This window comes from Staurois parvus, unplaced genomic scaffold (genome assembly GCF_062004578.1).
Source record: "Staurois parvus isolate SC_StPar_1 unplaced genomic scaffold, SC_StPar_1.0 ptg000130l, whole genome shotgun sequence".
In the NCBI taxonomy this organism is placed as follows: Eukaryota; Metazoa; Chordata; class Amphibia; order Anura; family Ranidae; genus Staurois; species Staurois parvus.
In genome coordinates this window covers 2,363,252-2,388,427 of record NW_028317926.1, presented here as the reverse complement: position 1 = coordinate 2,388,427, position 25,176 = coordinate 2,363,252, and the positions used below count along the sequence as shown (strand labels likewise).

The 25,176-nt window shown below is 41.8% G+C and overlaps 1 protein-coding gene across 2 annotated transcripts in view; it reads left to right on the top strand.

Annotated features, from left to right (window-relative positions):
* Positions 1–543: 543 nt before the first annotated feature.
* ULK4 (unc-51 like kinase 4) overlaps positions 544–25,176 on the top strand; it is an 898,798-nt gene continuing 874,165 nt past the window's right edge. The window contains exons 1-4 of one of the 2 annotated variants that reach the window (XM_089672503.1): positions 544–836; positions 4,475–4,621; positions 17,639–17,738; positions 21,143–21,282. In XM_089672503.1, the coding sequence (XP_089528629.1) occupies positions 4,484–4,621; positions 17,639–17,738; positions 21,143–21,282 (378 nt within the window). In that variant the 5' untranslated portion in view covers positions 544–836; positions 4,475–4,483. The remainder of the gene's footprint in view (positions 837–4,474; positions 4,622–17,638; positions 17,739–21,142; positions 21,283–25,176) is intronic. The other variant, XM_089672504.1, reaches the window with a different exon arrangement.

Sequence of the window (25,176 nt, the reverse complement as noted above, 5' to 3'; positions counted from 1 at the left end):
TAAAATCTACTCCTGAATGCAAGTTTGGTGCGTTCAAAAAAATGACTGTAAACTCAACTGCCTGTAAACGACATAGTGTACAAGGACACATAGGAAAACATTAGGGAGAGTTCAGGGGCTCCTGAAAAAAACGCAGGAACGTGAGTCTATCAGCTGCAGTGTACTTGGGGCCTTAAAGGGATGACGTGGCAATCCGAGCTGCACGTGAAAATAAAAATTCTCCTTTTCTATATCTAGGTGATAACATCAAACTCTAACCGTAAGCCCTTTTCTGTGTTTTCCATCATTAAACTAAAATACAGATAGAATGTCCTGGATAGAACTACATATGTCGCAGCCGCAATGAGGAAGAGAACTAGCACACTATTTAAAACGACCAAACTTTATTCCTGTTATGACAAATGCTACAGAGCAAAACCTATAAGTCACGTGGTAGCGAACCTCCTCTGCTATAGGCGGGGGCTTCTCATTACCAAGGAGGCAGTTTCTGATCCGCCCAATCGTCAGCAATCTTTGTGAAGCGTCCGGTCCTTGCCTCCTTGTTACTACGGTAACGGCACAATCCATCGAACGCTGGAAAAATAGGGGTGGGGATGTCGACTCAGGATTGTAGAAGAGCTAAGAATAAAAAACGGTCAGTGCACAGGTGTCTACAGAACACAAAAGCAGGTTCCTCAGGTTCTATTCCCGGCCAGGTGGGGTGAAGACGTCCCTCTCGGACAGACTGTAGTCCGGTGTCTCGGCAGTTGGTCTGGGAGCCTTTGGAAGCATGGACTAGTCCGCTAGTTGTATGGGACTTGTGACATTACCTGGAAGGAGGTCGTGTGGCAGCTGAGGTGAGTCTTCCTTCCTTCCTCTGAGTCTTCCTGCTCCCTGTACTGTCGGGATGGTGGGCTGTACTCTGCAGCCATTCTCTGCTCTCACATGTCCTGAGGTCTGGCCAGGTATTTCAAGGTCTGCAGGAAGTTTCAAAATTAGGTGAAAAAGAGTAAAAAATACTCCCCTCCCAAAAAAACAAACCATCAAACAAAAAACACGTTTCAGAAGGTTGCAATAGGAAAATGGAGAAGATGGGTTCCTGTATATGTCGCTGACCATTTGGAAACTCGGGCACTGCCCGAGGGCCCGGGGTCAGTAGGGGGCCCCATGAGATGCCCCTGGTACCTTTTTCATAGGCTTTTTTGAGTTTGGGCAAGGACACAGGGGCCCCATGATCCCCTATTGCCCAGGGGCCCCTTGAGTTGTCAGTCCGCCCCTGGTTGCTTCTCTTGTCCAAGTATAAAGCAGAACGCGACAGGGAGGCCGCACAGGCCCCCTGGAGCGGGGTTGATATTGCGACCTCTGACACTACACCAGTGGTTGGGGGGGTGAAAATACATCTCAATCATGGGGTTTTACTGCCCCCCCCAAACTGCAAATGTAAGTGAGCCCTCACTGTCCTATAAGGCTGCTTTCACAGTGATGTGCTGCGGTTTACCAGCACTGGGCACCGCGGCATTCCTGCAGGTTTGCTGCGCTTTACCGCAGACATCTATTATATCTGGCGGGTGTAGAGCACTTTCTGAAAGTGCACCAAAACTTCTGCATTCAGTTTGAGGTGGAGGGCCACAACAGAGGGCCACAGGTTTAGCACCCTTGCTGTAAACTCTTCATGACCATGGTCAAAACAATCCTTGACGCCAAGCGCACGTAAATATGCAGCCTCTCGGCATCTGGGCCTTGAGTGAGCCGAGTGGCCGCATATTTGCGTATCATTTGAAAATACATATGTGCTGAGAGCGCGTGCCGTGCGTGCTCCCAGCACATATGTCTGTGACTCACGGAAAGGTCCCCTTGCGATCGGGACTTTTTCCGATCATGTGACAGCGAATCACGGTGGTCACATGAGCCTAAAACCCTGCCCTCCCTCCTGGCTTTTTAAACTCATAAAGGGTCGGGAGGCGCTGACGCAAAGGGGTTAATGTCCAAGCCCAATTTTGCCACTTTTTCTTTTGTGAGTAAAACTGTATATATCATCACAACTGCTAAGGCCCCTTTCACACGAGCGGTCCAATCGGGACCACCTGTCCGTTTTTCAGGCGGACCAGATGGGACCCTCTATTCTTCTTTGTGGGTAGTTGGATGCAAACAGATGTGTGTTCCTTTACACCTGGCTACCTCCAATCCGATCCGGCAAAAACAAATGGAAGGGGATCCTTTCCCCTCTGTCTGGCTGGATAGGAGGGCAGTTGAGTGTAAACAGACAGCCGGATCGTTTGCATCCAACTGCCCATAGAACAGAGCAGGCTGTGTCTGCATCTGCTCTGTATAAGCAGAGTGGACATGGACTGGTCATCTGCTCAGCGGGGGTTCAGCGGACAGATCCCCCCACTGAGCAAACTTGATAAAGACAGATTCCACCCCATGCGAAAGGGGCCTTCGTGTAGGTGGATTTACCTTGTTTTTATTACCAAGGGAAAACTGTCCCAAAACAGTAAAAACATTTTTTAAATTTAACTGTATATTTTTATGCCATTACCATTCACATCCACCAAAAAAACCTTTATAACAACTTCTTCTATTCCTGACGATTGCGGCGATACCACATATGTGTGTGAGATTTGTTCTTTGTGCCTGTAGCTGGGCCAAGAAACAAAAGTCTGCATTTTTTGTCCTTCCTAAACACACTAACACCTGCACAGTGGCTAAATGGTTAGCGCTTCTGCCTGGCAGTACCAGGGTTGTTGGTGCGAATCCCAACCATGGCACCACCTGCCTGGAATTTGCATGTTCTCCCTGTGCCTTTGTGGGCTTCTTCCAGGTATTCTGGTTTCCTCACACACTCCAAAGACAGGGCTCCTGTCTAACTTGGCCCTAGTATGTGTATGTATGAAGGTAAGTTAGGGACCTTAGATTGTACACCCCTTGAGGGTTAGGGACTGATGTGAATGTACAATATATATGTAAAGCACTGCATAAATTGATGGAGCTATATAAGTGCCTGTAATAAATAGAAAAATTAACACTAAATTTAAAATCCTTTTTTTTTTTTTTACCTAAAAGACACTGCCATTTGCACTGCCACTTCCTGACAATGAGCCTAGGTTCACACTGTTGCGGGCTGTGCTGCCCATGTTTGCTCAGACATGGTGGTCCATTCATTTGAATGGGCTGCTGTGCCCACATTTCCCATAGGGAAAAGGTGCATGCACCTTTTTAAAAACCCAGCCACAGGTACACCACGTTTTTTTCTTCACCATGCAATTTCCACATCCGCAAACGCGCTGCAAGCTGAGATGCATAGGGGGGTCATTCATAATAAATGGCAGCCCCGTGCGTCTCATAAGAGTAGCGTGATTTGGCTGCTGGTGGTTACGGGTGTGGGAACAGGTGCGATTTTTGCGCTCACAACTAGCCTGCAGACTGCGGACAAGTGTGAACCTAGCCTTACACTGCCACTAACCCTGGCAAGTACTCTGACACTCATTATACTACATTAAGCCCTGAACTAGATACATTGTTTTTCACAGACAGATTTTGTAATTTTTTTTTTGTAGACATGTCCTGTAGCAAGGAGGAAAAGATACAATGTGTCCTCTCCTCCAGGGAATGTGTGTTGTTTCTCCTCTTCACAAAAGAAAAGCAACACAGGGGCAGCCTGACAAATCATGGGGCCACCAGGCAATAGGAAATCATGGCGCCCCTGTGTCCTTTCCTACACTCAAACCACACCCAAAAAGCCTATGAAAGGTACCGGGGGCATCTCATGGGGCCCCCTACTGATCCCATGCCCTCGGTCTGTGCCCGAGTGGCTAAATAGTCAGTCTGCCTCTGGGCAGGCTGTAGATTTAATGATCACTGTGATAGCTAACCAGAGGCCATCACAGCAATCATGTGGTTGGGTTCTGGTTCCCCTGGGTTCTAATCGTTAGTAGATACCCAGGGCTGTCATCGACAGCCCAGTTTCAGTGCTGGGATCATATGATTTAGTGCACTTTCAGCACAAACACGAGAACCCATATATGCGGAGCCCAGATTTAAAGCCCACTTCCTCAATGTCGTATATATGTGTTATGCTGTCTTAAATGGGTTAAAGAGATATCACCACTAGAGATCAGCACATGTTAACAAAGGGATGGGTGCCCTTATATGGACATGTGTAGATTTAGTCAATGTTTTGACTAAAGTGAATAAATTATGCTTAAAAGTAAGGGAGGATTAAAGTATTTTTTGGTTTTCTTTCCTTTCTTTCCATCTGGTGATTCAGCTATTAAGTCTGTTGTTTTTCTACAGAACAGCTGTCTTGTAAATGTAGCAGAAGTTCCTTATACTGTTGTATTACATGCAGCACCTCAAACCCTTCTATTGCTTGCTGGGCTTTATATCCTTCTATTACACGTAGTGACAGATACCTATGTATTACCTGCAAAGTTCAGTTGCATCTGAAAAAATGTTTTCATTTAACTTTGTCTAATTTTTCTTTCCTCTGAAAAAGCTTGTAAGAATGGAGAACTATATCTTATATGAAGAGGTTGGAAAGGGAAGCAAGTCTATAGTGTACAAAGGTAGAAGAAAGGGCACCATCAATTTTGTTGCTATACTCTGCATAGACAAAAGTAAAAGAGCAGAAATTACAAACTGGGTAAGTGCATGTTTCATTTTTAAGGAACTCATTGCAGTGCTTTACCATATTGGACGGGTGTTTATCTCTGTATGATGGGGATGATAACAAATTTGTTTCTGTCCTTATACAGTCTGGTCCATATATTTTTGGATTGAGCATGCATTTCACTTGCTGAAGGCAAAAGTAAAGGCAGAAAGACCCACAAACAAAGAACCACTGAAGACAGCTGCAGTTAGAGCCTGGCAAAGCATCAGAAAGGGGAAAACCCAGTCTTTGGTAAAGTCCATGGGTTCCAGACTTCAGGCAGTCATTGCCAGTAAAGGATTCTCAACAAAATATTAAAATGAACATTTTATTTATGATTATACTCAACTGTCCAATTACTTTTGGTCTTTTGAAAAAAGGGGGGGGGGGGTGGCTACTCTTAAGAGCTGTAATTCCTAAACCCTTCCTCCAATTTGGATGTACATACCCTCAAATTAAACCTGAGAGTGTGCACTTTCAGCCCATATCCATAACTATAGCTGGAATATGTTTTGATAAACACCTGAAAAAACTAAAATTGTGCCTGTGTCCAAATATATATGGACCTAACAGTATATAGCTAAGCACAAATTTATCAAGATCTTTCTTTGTACAGGCAGCTAACAATTTGTTTTCACTGTTTCTTTGTTATTATCACAAAACGATTACCTTAAATTAGATCTGAACTCACAAAGTGAAGATTGGCTGTATTATAGGAAACATGACTGCAAATTAGTACATTTTACCTTTTGTCTTTAATCCTCCTGAAAAAAAATGAGTGCACTCCCTTCTATGTAATGTACCTAGACACTTCTCTGTAGCGTCATAGTTGTGTATCTGCAGTATAAGATCTAAGGCACTGCTGCTTCTGATGGCTATTTTCAGGAGATTTGGAGTGAGACTTGGTCCCTAGTGCTCTTTGCTGTTCTCTTTGTTGGAGGAAGTATAACCATGCCTCTACCAAGTTGGCTGCCTTTGCATAGACACACAGTGCAGAACAAGGCATGGTAAGAAAGTAATGGGGAAAGAGGGATACTAAAGTCCAAGCAACTGACTAATTATTTGCCCTATCTGTCTTTTTTGGCCCACAGCTTTCAGAGTTCAGTTACTCTTTAATGCACTCTTGGAAATACCATACTGTCAACTTACTGCAACATACTGCAGTTCTTCTTTTTCACAATGCAGTATAAATCTACAGAGAATAAAGAGAGAGCCTGAGGTATATAGGCGATTTTGAATCTTCCTAAAGTGGTTCTAAAGTCTTAGGCCCCTTTGAGACAGGGCGGACTCGTCAGCAGATCCACCTGCTCAGTGGGGGATTTCTCCACTGATCCCCGCTGAGCAGGGGGGATCTCTCCAATGATCCCCGCTGAGCAGGCAGATGACAGGTCCGTGTCTGCTGCAGAACGGATACAGACACAGCCCACTGTTTTCTATGGGGTGGTCAGATGGAAACGGACTGCCTGTCAGTTTCCACCCGCCTGTCATCCGATCCGATCTACCAGATGAATGGGGAATCCATCTGTTTGTTTTTAGCATACAGGATTGGATCGGATGTTGGCGGGTGTCAGCGGTCCGCTGACACCCGCCGCTCCATAGAGAGCTATGGATGGTCTGATCGGGTCGTTTGAAAAACCGACAGCGGGCCCGATCGGACCATCAGTGTGAAAGGGGCATTTCTTGCATGAAGGTAAAAAATTCCCCACCAACTATCTAAGATATAGTCATGCGTGTACAGTATATTGGGCTTCTTAACCGCCTCCCGCCCGCCATGTAGTGTAATGATGGGTGCAAGTTGGTTCTCTCGTTCTGGGAGGACATCATATGACATTGTCCCATTCTAACCACGCATGTGCGGCTCCAGGAGCGCGCACATTAATGCCACATATCAGTGCCCATCTGAGCTGCCTTTCAGTGCCACCTATCAGTGCCACCTATCAGTTCCAGTCAGTGCCGCCTATCAGTGTGCATCAGTGCCGCCTATCAGTGCCTGTCAGTGCCACCTATCAGTTCCGCCTATCAGTGCCATATATTGTCTTGGAAATTCGCTTTAACAAATTTCTCCTTACCGTGAGTACTCGCAGTTGGATGCGCAGAAATCCCCCATAAAGTTGTGCGAATCTCGCTTACCACGACTGCAGCTAAACTACACGATTCCTGCCCATCCAACTACTTTAGCTTCTGTTGAAATGTGGGTGATTGGAGCTCCTTATACCTGGAAATGATCACACGACACCTTCAGGTTGATGGTTGAATTCACATAAGGCCCGGCTTCAGACTCAGCCCTCTGTTTTATTACAAATACACACATGCCCCCCACATGAATAAAGTCAATCCCCTCCCACCGAACAATGCAATGGGGAGTGCCTATACACAGGATGTACATTCCGATTGGAGCATAGTCTTTCCTATTAGCTATCACTGGTCCTCCCCCATGAGCCTTCTGAGGTCAGCAGACTTCCTCCCCTTCCTCCCATGAGCCTTCTGAGGTCAGCAGACTTCCCAGCTCCTAGCAGTATGTCCATTCCCTATACAAGCATCCCCTAGGAACATCAGTCTGTACCTGGATGGGCCCGATACGATCTTTATTAAAACACATCCATCCAAGATACAGTTCAGGTCGGTAATGGGCTGTAAGATATGCATAAGCCTACACGCGGAGTTCGTACCGCTTGGCGCCTTGCGGCACGGAGTCCATGTGGTACTATGCTGCTGATATGTGGATACAGGCCCGCGGTCTACTGCCAGCGGCATTCGCATCGAATGCCGTGGTGGTATACACGCCGGTCTATAAGCGCAGATCTGCCATCTCATCCATTACCGAGCTGAGTACTGTAATACATACATTGTACATGCGCATGGCCCAATTGCAGCCTTCAGAGCTTTAATTAAGCCACACGAGAGACATATGAATAACACGAATATATGACACATTTAAAGTTCGACCAACAATACAAAATTTCCATGACAATATGAGTGTTGCCTTTCAGTGCCCATCAGTGATGCCTGTCAATGCCCATCAGTGCCTCTTCATCAGTGCCACCTATCAGTGCCCATCACTGCAGCCTCATTAACGCACATCAGTGAAGGAGAAAAATCACTTATTTACAACATTTTATAACAAAAAACTAAGAAAAAAATTTTTTTTTTCCAAATTTGCAGTGGTTTTTGTTTTTTTTTATAAAAAAATAAAAAACCCAGAAGTGATTAAATACCACCAAAATAAAGCTCTATCTGTCACAAAAAAAGATAAAAATTTAATATGTGTACAGTGTTGCATGACCGCACAATTGTCACTCAAAGTATGACGGCGCTGAGAGCTGGAAATTGGCCTGGGCAGGAAGAGGGGCTATAAGTGCCCTGTAGGCAAGTGGTTAAAAGACACGTTTTAAAAAACATTAACTGCTTTATTACATCTAGATGAATGAAGCAGGTGAGCATTTATAACTTTTTTAACTCTTCTCATTTTCTTTCTGTCTAGGTTATAGTCAATTCATGTCTAATTTCTCAGTGCAGGGCAAAGCAACAGGTTCCCTTTAAATAAAAATGCTTTAATACAAATTTTCCAACTATTCTTAGGAAGCCCAAAAACAAAACCGGAAAGGGCTGACATGAAAACTGGTCAATCACACAATGCACCATTGTATAGCAGAGGGAATACAGGTTTACGAACAGGCTGAATGCAAGGTATCAATGACCAGGATGGGCTTTAGAAGCAGAGAAATGCCTGATGAGGTAGATGAAGAACCTTCCAACAGGTTTTTTTTAAAAACACCTCTTCCCTCAGCATATACTTACCTTTCCTTTGTTTTCCTGCACCTCTGTTCAGAACTGGAGACCGAAGGGAATACGCGTTAGCATGTGAGGAGTATATGACCTACTCCACATCACAGTGCTGTCAGATGCAGAGTCTATGGCTCAGTGTAAGCTACGTCTTCAGAACCTCCTAGCTTACACTGGATTTGATATTGCTGGAGAAGGCTAAATTAAAGGGAACCTTGATCAGTTGCCCTTTGTGGCAAACCACAGTTTCTCTTTAACCATCTGCCAAAAATTAGGATGGCAGTTATTTAGTATTAACCAAGTATAGCAGGATCCCTTTGGTGTGATTTTTAAAGCGTGCTCACATTTGGCTATTGAAGGTCACATCTGAAGGTAGCTGGGGATATTTTCTATCCGCAGCTTCACTTCTATGTGCTTTTGTTCATGAATAAACCTATTTATACTCCACTGAATGCATGCACTTTCTTTTAAATGATCATTCTATGCTGCTGGCATTGAATCAACCCAGTACAGAAAACCGTATTATAATATTATGAATATTTAATTTTATCTCTGGAGTGCACTTATCCCTTAAGAGGAGAAATATATCTTCTGTCAATTATTTTTTTTAAACTTGTTTTCAATCTATTTTTTAATGTCTTTGAATATTAAAGGCCACAAAAGCCAAACAATTTATTTCAGATAGCTACTTAGTGATTTCCTATATTTTATAGGAATTTTGGCAGGATTATCATTTTGTTTGTTAGATCTTTTATTTATTTTACAATATAGAGAATAGATAATGAGAATTAATACTTCTGCTGCAGCAGGCGAAATAAGACCATTCCTTGGCAGAGCAGATGTTAAGAACACACAGTGAAGATTTTGCTGTGCGAGTCCCCACAAGAATTAAAAAGTGCAGGGAATCACTGTCCGTGAAAGCTCTGAGTTCCCATTCATCTCTATGTTTGTCCTGTACGTCTCTAAAAGAAGGCAACAGGAGCTCCTTGCTTTCAGACTCTTTCTGTCTTAAAACTTAGTGTGATGCTGTCTTACCAGGCAGAAATGGGGGGGGGGGGGTCACTGCTCTGGCTCCTTTAGTTTGTGTTCATTAGAGCTTGAGACTAGAGATCTGTGAAACAATTTTGTGTAAATTCAGCTTAAGCAACTGAGGTCTGTAAACAGGATTTATTTCCACAGAGCAACTAAGCGTAGACAAGGAAACGTGACAATATTTCATATTTTGAAAAAGTAATATAACTGCGCTCTGTGACTAAGAATCATATAACAAAATAAACGCAGCTGCACTCAATACACATCCAAATACCAAATGTGACAATTAGAGATGAGCGAATCGAACTTGGCGAAGTGGAATTCGTTTCGAATATTAGGAAAAATTCGATTCGCGCCGAATCCGAAAATTAGCAAACTTCGGATGCACGAATCGAATTTTCCCCGATCGGCCGATTTTCATCCCTTCTACAGCCGGCAAAAAGTGTCCCTGCAGAGAGCTCCGCTATTTCTGACAGTTCTCTGACAGTTCCTTCACATTTACAGCGGTTGAAACATTGTATCTATTTGTTTCCATTTAGGATACAGATATTTTTATTCGGAAACAAATAGATACAATGTTTCAACCGCTGTAAATGTGAAGGAACTGTCAGAGAACTGTCAGAAATAGCGGAGCTCTCTGCAGATACACTTTTTGCTGGACTGGAATTCTTCTTATTTTCATCCTACTTCTTCTTCTTCTTCATCCTCATCCTCTTCTTCTTCTTCTTCTTCTTCTTCATCCTCATCCTCTTCTTCATCCTCATCCTCCTCTTCTTCTTCTTCTTCTTCTTCTTCTTCATCCTCATCTTCTTCTTCTTCTTCTTCTTCTTCATCCTCTTCCTCTTCTTCTTCTTCTTCTTCTTCTTCTTCTTCTTCTTCTTCTTCATCCTCTTCTTCTTCTTCTTCTTCTTCTTCTTCTTCTTCATCCTCTTCCTCTTCTTCTTCTTCTTCTTCATCCTCTTCCTCTTCTTCTTCTTCTTCTTCTTCTTCTTCTTCTTCTTCTTCTTCTTCATCCTCATCCTCATCCTCTTCTTCTTCTTCTTCTTCTTCTTCTTCATCCTCATCCTCTTCTTCTTCTTCATCCTCATCCTCTTCTTCATCCTCATCCTCTTCTTCTTCCTCACCATCATCTTCTTCTTCTTCTTCATCCTCATCCTCTTCTTCATCCTCATCCTCTTCTTCTTCTTCCTCATCCTCATCTTCTTCTTCTTCATCCTCTTCTTCTTCTTCTTCATCATCATCCTCATCTTCTTCTTCTTCTTCTTCATCCTCATCCTCATCTTCTTCTTCTTCCTCTTCTTCTTCTTCTTCTTCTTCTTCTTCTTCCTCATCCTCATCCTCATCCTCTTCTTCATCCTCATCCTCTTCTTCATCCTCATCCTCATCCTCTTCTTCTTCATCCTCATCCTCTTCTTCTTCTTCATCATCCTCATCCTCTTCTTCTTCATCATCCTCATCCTCATCTTCTTCTTCTTCCTCATCCTCATCTTCTTCTTCTTCCTCATCCTCATCTTCTTCTTCTTCTTCATCCTCATCCTCTTCCTCTTCATCCTCATCCTCATCCTCTTCTTCTTCATCCTCATCCTCTTCTTCTTCTTCATCCTCATCCTCATCTTCTTCTTCTTCCTCATCCTCATCCTCTTCTTCTTCCTCTTCCTCTTCTTCATCCTCATCTTCTTCTTCTTCTTCTTCATCCTCATCCTCTTCTTCTTCCTCATCCTCATCTTCTTCTTCTTCCTCATCCTCATCATCTTCTTCTTCTTCTTCATCCTCATCCTCATCTTCTTCTTCTTCATCCTCATCCTCTTCTTCTTCTTCTTCTTCTTCTTCTTCTTCTTCCTCATCCTCTTCTTCTTCTTCTTCCTCATCCTCTTCTTCTTCTTCTTCTTCTTCTTCCTCATCCTCTTCTTCTTCTTCTTCTTCTTCTTCTTCTTCTTCTTCTTCTTCTTCTTCCTCATCCTCTTCTTCATCATCCTCATCCTCTTCTTCTTCTTCTTCTTCTTCTTCTTCTTCTTCCTCATCCTCATCCTCTTCTTCATCCTCATCTTCATCCTCATCCTCATCTTCTTCTTCTTCTTCATCCTCATCCTCTTCTTCTTCTTCATCCTCATCCTCATCCTCTTCTTCTTCTTCATCCTCATCCTCATCCTCATCTTCTTCCTCATCCTCATCCTCTTCTTCTTCCTCTTCCTCTTCTTCATCCTCATCTTCTTCTTCTTCTTCTTCCTCATCCTCATCCTCATCCTCTTCTTCTTCTTCATCCTCATCCTCATCATCTTCTTCTTCTTCTTCTTCATCCTCATCCTCATCTTCTTCTTCTTCTTCATCCTCATCCTCATCTTCTTCTTCATCCTCATCCTCATCTTCTTCTTCCTCATCCTCATCCTCATCTTCTTCCTCATCCTCATCCTCTTCTTCTTCTTCTTCTTCTTCTTCCTCATCCTCATCCTCATCTTCTTCTTCTTCTTCTTCTTCTTCTTCTTCCTCATCCTCATCCTCATCCTCTTCTTCTTCCTCATCCTCTTCTTCTTCTTCTTCCTCATCCTCTTCTTCTTCTTCTTCTTCTTCTTCTTCTTCATCCTCTTCCTCTTCTTCTTCTTCTTCTTCATCCTCTTCCTCTTCTTCTTCTTCTTCTTCTTCTTCTTCTTCTTCTTCTTCATCCTCATCCTCTTCTTCTTCTTCTTCTTCTTCTTCTTCTTCATCCTCATCCTCTTCTTCTTCTTCATCCTCATCCTCTTCTTCATCCTCATCCTCTTCTTCTTCCTCACCATCATCTTCTTCTTCTTCTTCATCCTCATCCTCTTCTTCTTCTTCCTCATCCTCATCTTCTTCTTCTTCATCCTCTTCTTCTTCTTCTTCTTCATCATCATCTTCTTCTTCTTCTTCTTCATCCTCATCCTCATCTTCTTCTTCTTCCTCTTCTTCTTCTTCTTCTTCTTCCTCATCCTCATCCTCTTCTTCATCCTCATCCTCTTCTTCTTCTTCATCATCCTCATCCTCATCTTCTTCTTCTTCCTCATCCTCATCTTCTTCTTCTTCCTCATCCTCATCCTCTTCTTCTTCCTCTTCCTCTTCCTCTTCATCCTCATCCTCATCCTCTTCTTCTTCATCCTCATCCTCTTCTTCTTCTTCATCCTCATCCTCATCTTCTTCCTCATCCTCATCCTCATCCTCTTCTTCTTCCTCTTCCTCTTCTTCATCCTCATCTTCTTCTTCTTCTTCTTCATCCTCATCCTCTTCTTCTTCCTCATCCTCATCTTCTTCTTCTTCCTCATCCTCATCATCTTCTTCTTCTTCTTCATCCTCATCCTCATCTTCTTCTTCTTCATCCTCATCCTCTTCTTCTTCTTCTTCTTCTTCTTCTTCTTCCTCATCCTCTTCTTCTTCTTCTTCCTCATCCTCTTCTTCTTCTTCTTCTTCTTCTTCTTCTTCTTCTTCTTCCTCATCCTCTTCTTCTTCTTCTTCTTCTTCTTCTTCTTCTTCTTCCTCATCCTCTTCTTCATCATCCTCATCCTCTTCTTCTTCTTCTTCTTCTTCTTCTTCTTCTTCTTCTTCTTCCTCATCCTCATCCTCTTCTTCATCCTCATCCTCATCTTCATCCTCATCCTCATCTTCTTCTTCTTCTTCATCCTCATCCTCTTCTTCTTCTTCATCCTCATCCTCATCCTCTTCTTCTTCTTCATCCTCATCCTCATCTTCTTCCTCATCCTCATCCTCTTCTTCTTCCTCTTCCTCTTCTTCATCCTCATCTTCTTCTTCTTCTTCTTCCTCATCCTCATCCTCATCCTCATCCTCTTCTTCTTCATCCTCATCCTCATCATCTTCTTCTTCTTCTTCTTCATCCTCATCCTCATCTTCTTCTTCTTCTTCATCCTCATCCTCATCTTCTTCTTCATCCTCATCCTCATCTTCTTCTTCCTCATCCTCATCTTCTTCTTCATCCTCATCCTCTTCTTCTTCTTCTTCTTCTTCTTCCTCATCCTCATCCTCATCCTCATCCTCATCTTCTTCTTCTTCTTCTTCTTCCTCATCCTCATCCTCATCCTCTTCTTCTTCCTCATCCTCTTCTTCTTCTTCTTCTTCCTCATCCTCTTCTTCTTCTTCTTCTTCTTCCTCATCCTCTTCTTCTTCTTCTTCTTCTTCTTCTTCTTCTTCCTCATCCTCATCCTCATCCTCATCCTCATCTTCATCCTCATCCTCATCTTCTTCTTCATCCTCATCCTCTTCTTCTTCTTCATCCTCATCCTCATCCTCTTCTTCTTCTTCATCCTCATCCTCATCTTCTTCTTCATCCTCATCCTCATCCTCTTCTTCTTCCTCTTCCTCATCCTCATCTTCTTCTTCTTCTTCTTCTTCTTCCTCATCATCTTCTTCTTCTTCTTCGTCTTCTTCTTCTTCTTCATCCTCATCCTCATCTTCTTCTTCTTCTTCTTCATCCTCATCCTCATCTTCTTCCTCATCCTCATCTTCTTCATCCTCATCCTCATCTTCTTCTTCATCCTCATCCTCTTCTTCTTCTTCTTCTTCTTCTTCCTCATCCTCATCCTCATCTTCTTCTTCTTCCTCATCCTCTTCTTCTTCTTCATCCTCATCCTCTTCTTCTTCTTCATCCTCATCCTCTTCTTCTTCCTCATCCTCATCTTCTTCTTCTTCCTCATCCTCTTCTTCTTCTTCTTCTTCTTCTTCTTCTTCCTCATCCTCTTCTTCTTCTTCTTCTTCTTCCTCATCCTCTTCTTCTTCTTCTTCTTCTTCCTCATCCTCATCTTCATCCTCTTCTTCTTCTTCTTCTTCATCCTCATCCTCTTCTTCTTCTTCTTCCTCATCCTCATCCTCTTCTTCTTCCTCATCCTCATCCTCTTCTTCTTCTTCTTCCTCATCCTCATCCTCTTCTTCTTCTTCTTCCTCATCCTCTTCTTCATCCTCATCCTCTTCTTCTTCTTCTTCCTCATCCTCATCTTCTTCTTCATCCTCATCTTCTTCTTCTTCTTCTTCATCATCCTCATCTTCTTCTTCTTCATCATCCTCATCCTCTTCTTCTTCCTCTTCCTCTTCCTCTTCTTCCTCATCCTCATCCTCTTCTTCTTCTTCTTCTTCTTCTTCTTCTTCTTCCTCATCCTCTTCTTCTTCATCATCCTCTTCTTCTTCATCATCCTCATCCTCTTCTTCTTCTTCATCCTCATCCTCTTCTTCTTCTTCTTCCTCATCCTCATCCTCATCATCTTCTTCTTCTTTATCCTCATCCTCTTCTTCATCCTCATCCTCATCTTCTTCATCCTCTTCTTCTTCTTCCTCTTCCTCTTCCTCTTCCTCTTCCTCTTCTTCTTCCTCTTCCTCTTCCTCTTCTTCTTCTTCTTCATCCTCATCTTCTTCTTCTTCTTCTTCTTCTTCTTCTTCTTCTTCCTCCTTCCTCCTTCCTCCTTCCTCCTTCCTCCTTCCTCCTCTTCCTCTTCCTCTTCCTCTTCCTCTTCCTCTTCCTCCTTCCTCCTCTTCCTCTTCCTCTTCCTCTTCCTCTTCCTCTTCCTCTTCCTCTTCCTCTTCCTCTTCTTCCTCTTCTTCTTCCTCTTCTTCTTCCTCTTCTTCTTCTTCTTCATCCTCTTCTTTATCTTCTTCTTTTTCTTCTTTTTTTCTTCCTCTTGCAGGTCACTGCTCATGCGCAGATTTTTTTATCGGCAAAAAATCGTCCGATTTGCCCACTATTGCCGCGAAGATCGGCAAAATCGGCCGATTTTTTTTCCAACTTTACAGAAAAAAACGGCCGACCAAATAGCCCACTAACGATCCGAAAATCGGCCGATTTTCGACCCATCTATGGCCTGCATTAGGGCCACAGAATTGTTACTGAGGGACACAGAATTGTTACTCAGGGACACAGAATTGTTACTCAGGGACACAGAATTGTTACTGAGGGACACAGAATTGTTACTTAGGGCCACAGCTATCAAAGAATCGAAAATTTAAAGTGACATACACCCTTTTTTTTTTTTGGTGGCTGTCGTGCACAGTTGGTGCTGCAGTTTGCCGATTGTGCAAAATAAATTGACTTTCTGCTTCACAACCACTATTGTACGTTCAAAGAGTTAAATCCATTTACACGCCGGCTGGCGGTAATATTTTTTGGGTGATTAGTGTATTCCAGTGACACAAACGTACAGTTTCCAGCCAACGGCAAGCTGCAATTGACCGATTGTGTACAATAAACTGACTTTCTGCTTCACAACCACTATTGGCCTTCAATTGAAGCTGCTTCCGCTCCGCCACTCTGCCATTGGACTCTTGATAGTCATCTCCCCACGCTGCTGCTGGGGGGACTTTTTAACCTAGGCCTGTGTATGGCCTTCAATTGAAGCTGCTTCCGCTCCGCCACTCTGCCATTGGACTCTTGATAGTCGTCTCCCCACACTGCTGCTGGGGGGACTTTTTAACATAGGCCTCTGTATGGCCTTCAATTTAAGCTGCTTACGCTTCGCCACTCTGCCATGGGCCCCTGTACCGCCTCCTCATGCTGCTGCCAGGCCCGTAATCTGTCATGGGCCCCTGTACCGCCTCCTCATGCTGCTGCCAGGTCCAGAGTGTGTCATGGGTCCCTGTACGGCCTCCCATTGCTGCTGTCTCCATCGCCACACTCTGCCATGTGCCACTTTCAGGTCTCCTCACACTGCTGGTGGGTTCCATTTTGTCATAGGGTGCTGTATGGCCTCCCATTGCTGCTGCCTCCACCGCCACACTGTGGCTCCACACTCTGGTTTTGGCCCCGTGACTGCCCAAATGAGTGAAGTGTGCGGTGATTCTAAGATCGACGGCACTCATCTGCATGTCATACTGACTGACAGTATTATTTCTCTTCCCCAGCAGACTCCAAGGGCATTTAAATTAAAGGTACAGTGTTCTGCACTAATATTAATTCTCTCTGAAGCCTAGAAACCCTTTTAATAAGTTAAATTCGCAGCGAATAAATTCGCATCGAATCGAGTTTATTCCGCAAATTCGGCGAATCAGCCGAATCGAATTTTTGAATAATTCGCTCATCTCTAGTGACAATAATTATAACCCCAAATATCGTTGCGCTGCATCAGAAAAGTTCATAACAATTGTGCAAATATTACAAATACATAATTCTAAAACCAATTTAATGTGCAGGTAATAATCAATAAAGAATTTTTTGTATGTCAACAAATAAGGTTCATTTCATATTGTGCAGACACCACAATATGTGCACTAGTGCTTAAAAAACCCTTCAGTGAGTAGGAAAAATCCTCTGTCGTGATTTCTCCACCACATAAAACACTAGCCTCGTACCCAAATCATGGACCCCCAAATCATAGGAAATCTAATGACACTTGTTTAGAAATGTTTGGACACTGTGCAGTTCTGCTTGGACCCAGCAAGGAACCACAGGGTTCAGAAACAGGAATATGTGGTGGGTCACCAAAAGGCTTAAAAAGGTACTGACAATATTCGTGATAAGCAGAACAGTGTTACGGACAGACCTGCCTTGGGTCCTGGCGCATGATAATGTCAGCTTCACCCCGCCCCACACGTTTTCATCATAGGAAGACATTCTCAAGGAGATCCAAAGAGGATCTTTATTTGTTGAAACACATATAAACTTTAATAATTGAATGAATGATTTATGTATTTATTTGCATGTTTGCACATTTATATTCTCTGCACAGTATATGAATTGGTTTGAGAATTGTGTATTTATTAGTATTATTATTACATCGAGTTTATATAGCGCCAAAGGGTTTGCTCACGCTGTACAATAGAGGGGGGGACAATACATTAAACAGTACAACAACAACAAACAGCACACGAGGGGTTAGAGGGCCCTACTCTTTCGAGCTTACAATCTATTTGCACAATTACTATGAGCTTTTCTGATGCAGCACAACAATATAATAATATTTGGTGTTTCACATTTACCTTGATTTTTTTTTTTTTTTAGAACTGTATTACCTTTTTTAGTCCTAACCATAGTAAAGAAACCGTATTATAGATTCCCAGTAGTGCTTATGCAATGGTAGATTGAAAAAAACTCTTACACAATGTTGGATCAAATATTCTAACACTTTTCTTTAAAACTGGACACAATACAACTGGCACCGAAAGTGTGATGTGAAATATGATTGCATTTTTTAATGAAGGTTGTGTGTTCTGCAATGTTTCTTTGTAAATTCAATATACATTTTTATCCAGGTCCGTTTGATCCACCATGTTAAGCACAGAAATGTAGTGACATTTTATGAATGGTACGAGACGAGTAACCATCTGTGGCTTGTCGTTGAGTTGTGCACAGGTAAGATATTTTACCCTATAAGCTGAAACTGGGGGGCCAAAATATACCATGGCTGTTTGGGTGTTTGTTGTTTTACAATGGCTGAATGACCGTGAATTACTTCTGTTCATCTGTGTCCATTAATAGACCATAAACAAGATCATACATTGTAATTATGTTTTCTCTTCAAGTGCTGCACTTGAGTTCTACACTAAACCCTGTTTTGCTTTGTTAAGCAAATTTGCTTTCCTGATATTCCTTTTGTCTGAATTGATGCAGCTCCCAGAATCATCTTGTGTGAATTCAGTGGGAAGTAATTAAATTAATTGCTTAGAAAGCGGGAGAATTGCTGGGAAAGTTTAATCTCTTTATCAAGTGATTCATATCCAAGTATTCCTTGAAATTAAAAGAGCGATAATGTGGCAGCTTGTTTTTCAGTGACAACATGCATATTTGCATTCACTTCATCTGATTCATTTGAATTTAAAACGTAGTCTGGCTGACAGTTTTATGCTGATATAGCAAATGTTGTAACATCAATTTGGTTCAGGTTTTTTCTCTGAACTGATAATTTGACGCATTGTAAATAGATACTAAATCTTTACTGCGTGACTTTTTCATGAATATTTTACCATTAATACCACCTTATCCTTTATAGTTAATTTTGGGTTTGGTTCGGCTTAGGTTAAGGGTCGGCATTGGCAAATGTGGTTGGGTTCGCTTTGCAGATTGTTTGGTTCATTTCACATAACATTATCAGTTAATGGCACCCCAAATGTGATATGATTCTGCTGCATGCAGTTGTCGCACAAGAGGAGCTCGCAGCAATCACAGCAAATGCCTTAAAAGTCAATGGGAGATGAATATTGAAAATAAAAGCTTGTCATTTTCAGGGCTAATAGGCAATGGATTGTTAAACAAAGGTCATGGAAAGTTGGGCAGTGGCCAGAAACATGTACAAATGCAATTTATTTTGTTTTAAATATTGTTTGGCAGTGAGATGGTCTCTTAACAAGGCTTAGAATGAAACTTTAAGAATTCCCTTTAAAGTGTTTGTAAACGCTTACATAAATCAAGTGAAGTGACTGGCCTCGGGTGATGCATAGAGATGAAACACATCCTCCTACCTAAATTGTACCTGTTTATCTATAGCCATCATTTTCCTACATTAATTAAAATTTCAGAATTTACACAGGTTCTCTCAGCTCTGAAAATCAGGGGGCGGGTAGCTGAAGTTACATCAGTGAGGTGCGCTCTGAGAGCTGATTGGCAGGAAGGGACACATCCTCCCCTGCACACAGCACACAGGAACAGAGCTTAGACTGTCAGTCATAGGCTGTGCCCTCCTCTGTCAACATTTTTCTCTTGGTGTCAGGAAAACTCATCAGAAGTGACTCTAAGGAATGAGGCATCGGACAGAATGACACTCAGTGCTTTGGACTGAGACAAGTACACACTATAGCAGTTTATACTTTGTTCATGTGTGGGGAGATGCAAACACTTTAAATAACATGCTTTTGGGGCACATTAAATCTGCCTGTGAAGTGGTACATCTGAAGGATGTACTAAAACAAAAGTGACATTTCAAAAGAAAAAAACATTTGCCTTTATTCACACTTCAGGATTTGGAATCGCGGGTAGAATTGTCACGATTCTGCCCACGATTTGAGAGCATATGGCAATTGCTGCACAATACATGATGCGTGTTTGGGCGCCATTGTCAGATAATGGCACCCCAAATGTGATATGATTCTGCTGCAATTGTCGCACAAGAGGATCGCGCAGCAATCATAGCAAAATGCACCTTTAAAAATCATGTGAACTCCTGAAAAAAGAAGCACACTGCCATATACCCTTTCCTGCAAATGTTGCAATAAAAAAGTAGGGATTTTTAGTTTACACTGCAATACATGTTTATCCTGGCCAACTGCATCAAAGTAATCCCTTTTGGTCAATCCTACTCTGCTCTGCTATCACAAATGTTACTATGGACACAATGCCAAGCTGGGGCAAACAAACACAAAGTGGGGGAGCGCTACTAGATTTAGGTCTGGCTACTGACCTTGATATATCTTGTTTCTGTTACATAGCATGTCAGTAGCCAGACCTAAATCTCGTAGCTCTCCCCCAGCTCCAGCTTGGCATTGTGTTCATGGTCAGAGATGTCAGCCAGCAAAAAAAAAAAAAAGGTGTATGTTGTCTTAAAATAATGAAGTCCACACAGAAACAGTTCATAAGACAAATCTGTTGTCTTATATCAATAATGGAGGACGTATGACCAGTGTATATTTATATATGTACTATTCCCGCAGCAACCAATAGTCCTTTTCCAGAGAGATGCATTTATTCGGATAAAGATATTTGTTACAGATGACAGAAATCCAGCTGAATATTTGTAAAGGTTACAATGAACAACAGCTCTCAAAGTCCTATTCCAGATACCTCATATCAAGCATAGAGATACTACACCATCCAGCATATGTCCAATCTATAATATGCACCTAGGTAGCTGCCATGCAACCTGTATTCTGTCCCATGTATCCTGACCTGTGCTCTATCCCATGTATTCTATCCTGTGTTCTGTGTCCTGTGTTAATATACACATTTTCCCCATTCAGTACAATGGCAAGCACTCTGATTGGCCACTTTTAGTAGCATGTTTGATCTTATGTGTCTAGACCTAGAAACTTCCCCTGACTCTCCATATATTTACCCAAAAACAGGTTAACCCAACACAACAAAGGGAAGGTAATTACTTCCTGCATACATTAACATAGTAAGGTGTCCTTTTGGTGTGTAAAGTGGTCTTATCACTTGCCTGTCAGTATGTGTTTCAATGTCTTCAATATATATATTACACACAATATACTACAGTGTAGGTTCCCCCTCATAATGCATTTGAGCCTGTAGGTCTGGTGTGGGTTTTATGAAAAAAAAAAAAAAATAGTGTGGACTCCCTTGCCTCCCAATTCCCATCTGAAGCCTCTTTGAATCAAGTCAGACTGCTGCAGGACCAGTATCCTTGCACTGTATGATCTCGTGCATGTATAATTGGGAGCTGAATTTGTGACATAAGGAAGTCATGTCCAGGTTGTAAACCTAGGATGACAGCACTGGGGATCCTCAGCGGTGAGCAGAATGTGGGGAAGACATCAATGAACAGTGACATACCTATACCATCCTGTCAGCAGCTACAGTATTTGTAGCTGTTGGCATTTAGTTTTCACACCCCCTGGTGAAGCTCGTCTTTAATTTACCAGGTGAAGTTGAAGCTGATGATGGCATTGAAATTTAACACTGGTACACTTCTAAATGCCACGATTAGTCAAGAAACTGTGAAGCAGAGATAAGGGGATATTATGTAGTTTTCCAGGTGATTTTTGCCTTCACTGCTTTCTCTTATAATGGAGTTTAATGCATTACAGGAGGCTCCTTGGAGACTGTCATCGCACAGGATGAGCACTTGCCTGAAGACACAATAAGAGAATTTGGTGTTCATATTATTTCTGGACTTCATCATATCCATGAACTTGGAATTCTTTTTTGTGATCTGACTCCCCGGAAGGTAAGACCCCGGTATAGTGAATGCTTTGTTGTTTTTGTGGCTCATAGATTATATTTATCCAAACAGGAGGACTTTGTTAATTTCCAATTTGTACTACTCCTGTTAAATGAATGCATTTCTAAACTATTATACTAGTATATAGGATTACCAGGTTTTAAAATTGCCCAACATGTATATTGTTTACTTTTTGTATCAATTAACAGGCACACAACTTGTAATACAGGAGCAGAATCACGTGGTTTTGTTTCCATAGACTTTTTAATGAGAGCACCTGAAACATAGATGTAAACAAGCCTTGCATTTTTTTTTAGCACTTTTTAGTCTATGGGACCAAAATTGCAGGATACCACAGAAGAAGCTTATGTACGTTATCAAGGTTCATGAAACAGGCAACACAGCACTCAGGGGTGAATGGGCACACTGAGAATAATGAGATTCTTCAGCATAAGTGTTGTGGTTTTGGGTGAGCACATGCACCTACAGCTGCCCCAGAATGGTAAAGGACTGTTTAGGCCTTTAGGAGCAGGAGGCTTAGCTTTTCAGTGTTGCATGGTCAGTAGGTATTCATGGTAGAGGGAAGGATGGTGCTGTAAAACAATTACACTTTACCACATTGCGTAGTAAAGCATAAACTTGTATGCATGTATTGCTGCTCCATCGCTATTCAATCACATGCTGGGAAAGACATTAAAGTGCTTCTAAAGCCTTGAAGTAGAAGTTTAGGCAAAACCTTTTCTTTTTTATTTTGGATAGAGCAAGGGAGGGTTATAACCCCTGTCAGATTTTTTTTTTTCGCCATCTGTGTCCCATTGTGGAGATTTCCCTTCATTTCCTGTCCCATAGCCAAACAGGAAGTGAGAGTGCATCCCTGCAGATTAAGGGATATTCCCTGGGGCCCCCCAGGTCACTAGAACTAGTGTCCTTATTGGAAGATTTCTCCTTTATTTCTTTTCTGGGGACAACTCAAAGATATAAATCTTCTTTTACTTTCAATGATAATAGTAAACTATTATTATTATGCAGGATTTATATCGCGCCAACAGTTTCTGCAGCGCTTTACAAAATGAAGGTAGACATTACAGTTACAATACAATTTGGTACAAGAGGAAACAGAGGGTCCTGCTCGTTAGAGCTTACAGTCTAGGAATGGGACAAATAGAGAGGGTGAATCTCCCTAACGGGGACAGACAGCAATAAAACCTGACAGTTGTAATCCCTCTCGACTCTATCCAATGCAAAAACAAAGCTTTTTGCCTTTAGTTATAATTTAAGTTTTTTTTTTTACCTTAATGCATTCTATGGCATATTAAAATACTTCAACATATGCTGGATCTTTAAAGCTTAAAAAATGTCCATTTTGGCGCTTAATTACGTACGTTTATGGGTATATACAGGCTAAAGCATTTAGAAGTGTACACACATAAACTTATTCTATTGGCTAGCCAGTAGATGCATTTACATGCATCCAAAAGCAGGTTTGGGGCATTTTTTATGCCTCTAAACTCTGCTCTAAATATGAAGGTAAGTGCCACAATGTGCACGGACATGGTGGCTAAAATAGAGCTGCGTTCAGATGCATAAAAAATAAACTTCTAGTAAAAGCAGTGTTTTTTCTGCTTGTGTGCATGAGGCTTAAATAACAATAATAATAAAACAAGCAAGAATATATTTATTTATTTTGCACTACACCAGCACATTTAGTTTAATGTTTTATGTATATACACATAGTATGTCAGCATACTGGAAGGTGTTTATGGGGTTTCAAGAAAGGTGTTTTTTATGAACTCTGTAATAAATGGGTTAAATTCTCATCTTTCTTTACTGATATTCAAGCTTCCTACATTTGAGGCAAATAGAATTGTCCACAATTGTCATTGTTGTCCAGCAAACAGTGCCTTGGTTTCACCAAGGCAGGAGCTGGAAAACCGCTATCCAGTAATGGCGCTGCGCTTGGAAACAGGATTCTAAGTATTCCCAGGGGAGTACCATTGGAAAAACACAACAGGGGTGACTAGTACTGTTACACAAATTTTCCATAGCTCTTTCTTGGGAATTATATTCACTAAAGGGAAACATTGTTTATGTATATTGTATGTGTTTTTGTCTTAAAGTAGTATTAAAGTGCTACTAAACCCACAACAGTAAAATCAGTATATGCAGTAAAGGATGCTTGTTATACACACTTTAGAACCTAAGGGGTTAATACTCTGCATTTTGTAAAAAGGGTGTTTGATCCTGTCTTCTCCGTTCCTTCCCTTCTTCCAAAGTTCCCAATCCATCTGCTGATGGAACAGAGCCTTGGGGACAAGCTGTACATGTTCAGTTTGGTGTGTATTGCTGGAGAGTTTTTTTCTTGGGAGAATGCATGTGATAAGCACAGGATGAATCAGCACGGTCAGGGGTCTTGTAGATTCATAGGACAATCGGGGGAGAATGAAAACTCCTCCCACAAGCTTTAACCAGTGCTCTGCTGGACACTGATAGAAGTCGCAAGACTGTGCAAGCTTCTGATAATTAGAGACATTTAGCAGTTTATATTTACTAAAGTAATTGCATTTCCGTGTACTGTGGAAGACAAGATATAGTCAATGCAGGCTCATGAGTTTAGTAACACTTTAAAGTATAACTAAACTTTTTTTAACTTTTTTTTACTTTTGGACAGAGTTGAGATCAGTTAGAACACCTGTAGTTATTGCTGTCTGTGCCCCTGCTATGGAGATTCACCCTCTTTATTTATCCTGTCTACCATTATCAGTGAAAGTAAAAGAAACCCACATTTTTGTTGTTGTCCCCGAAACAGTAGTAGAAACAGTAGTAGAAATCTTCCAATGGAGACACTAGTTATGGTGACCTGGGGGCCCCAAAGGAATTCCCTTAGTTTGCAGGGATTATCTCTCACTTCCTGTTATGGCTATGGGACAGGAAGTGAAGGTAAATGTCCCCAATGGGACACAGATGGGAAAAAACAAACTGACGGTTATAACCCTCCCTTACTCCATCCAAAATGAGAAAAAAAAAAGGTTTTGTCTATAATTCTGCTAAAAAGCCTAACTCCATACTTGTCCATGCTTCATGCTTTGTCCAAACGAACTATTTCCTTTACTAACAAACGCAGCAGTTACCAGTGATGTAAGAATTATATGTATCTCTGCACTGTGTTGCGGCACTGGGACACAGACTTCCCATCCCACTCCCAAAACAAAATTAAGACAGGCTGTGCTCTGAGCCTTTCACATGAAGCTTTGTATCTTCTGGATGAATACAGGGCTACTTCTGATTGGCTGAGGTGAAGGGGTGGACAAATGAAGGCACGATCTCTGCCTCAGCCAATCTTTTTATTCATGAAGAAAATACAAAGCTTCCTCTGAATGTCTGAGCAGCACTTAGCCTGACTTAATTATATTCCTATCCAACTGCCGTAACACAGCACAGTATACTGTATGTAGCTGAGGCTACATACAGTTCATACAGCGCTGACAGTTGCTGCATGTGTCAATGGGGGAATGTGTTAGAGTGGATCAGCTTCGTCCAAGTGAACTGTATAAAGATCACTAAAACATGAAATTTGCTTCCTCTAATGAAAATTATAGGTAAGTGGGTCCCAGGACAGCAAAAGCACACACAGCAATACAGCATTTCCTCACTGTACTACAATATGTGATTTTATTACTGTTTCTGTGCCCATTTCCCATCACTTGCTGTCCCTCTAATTACAGACACAGGAAGTGAGGTGAAATCTCTTTAACATGGACACAGACTGCAATGAAAACTAGACTGAGGTTCTGCACATTATGCAAAAAATTAAAGGTTTTAGCTGGATTTGAACGTTAAACAGTTTGGCAATCTTTTGATGCACAAAATGTTCTTACATTTTGATTTCCCCTGACAAGTTCC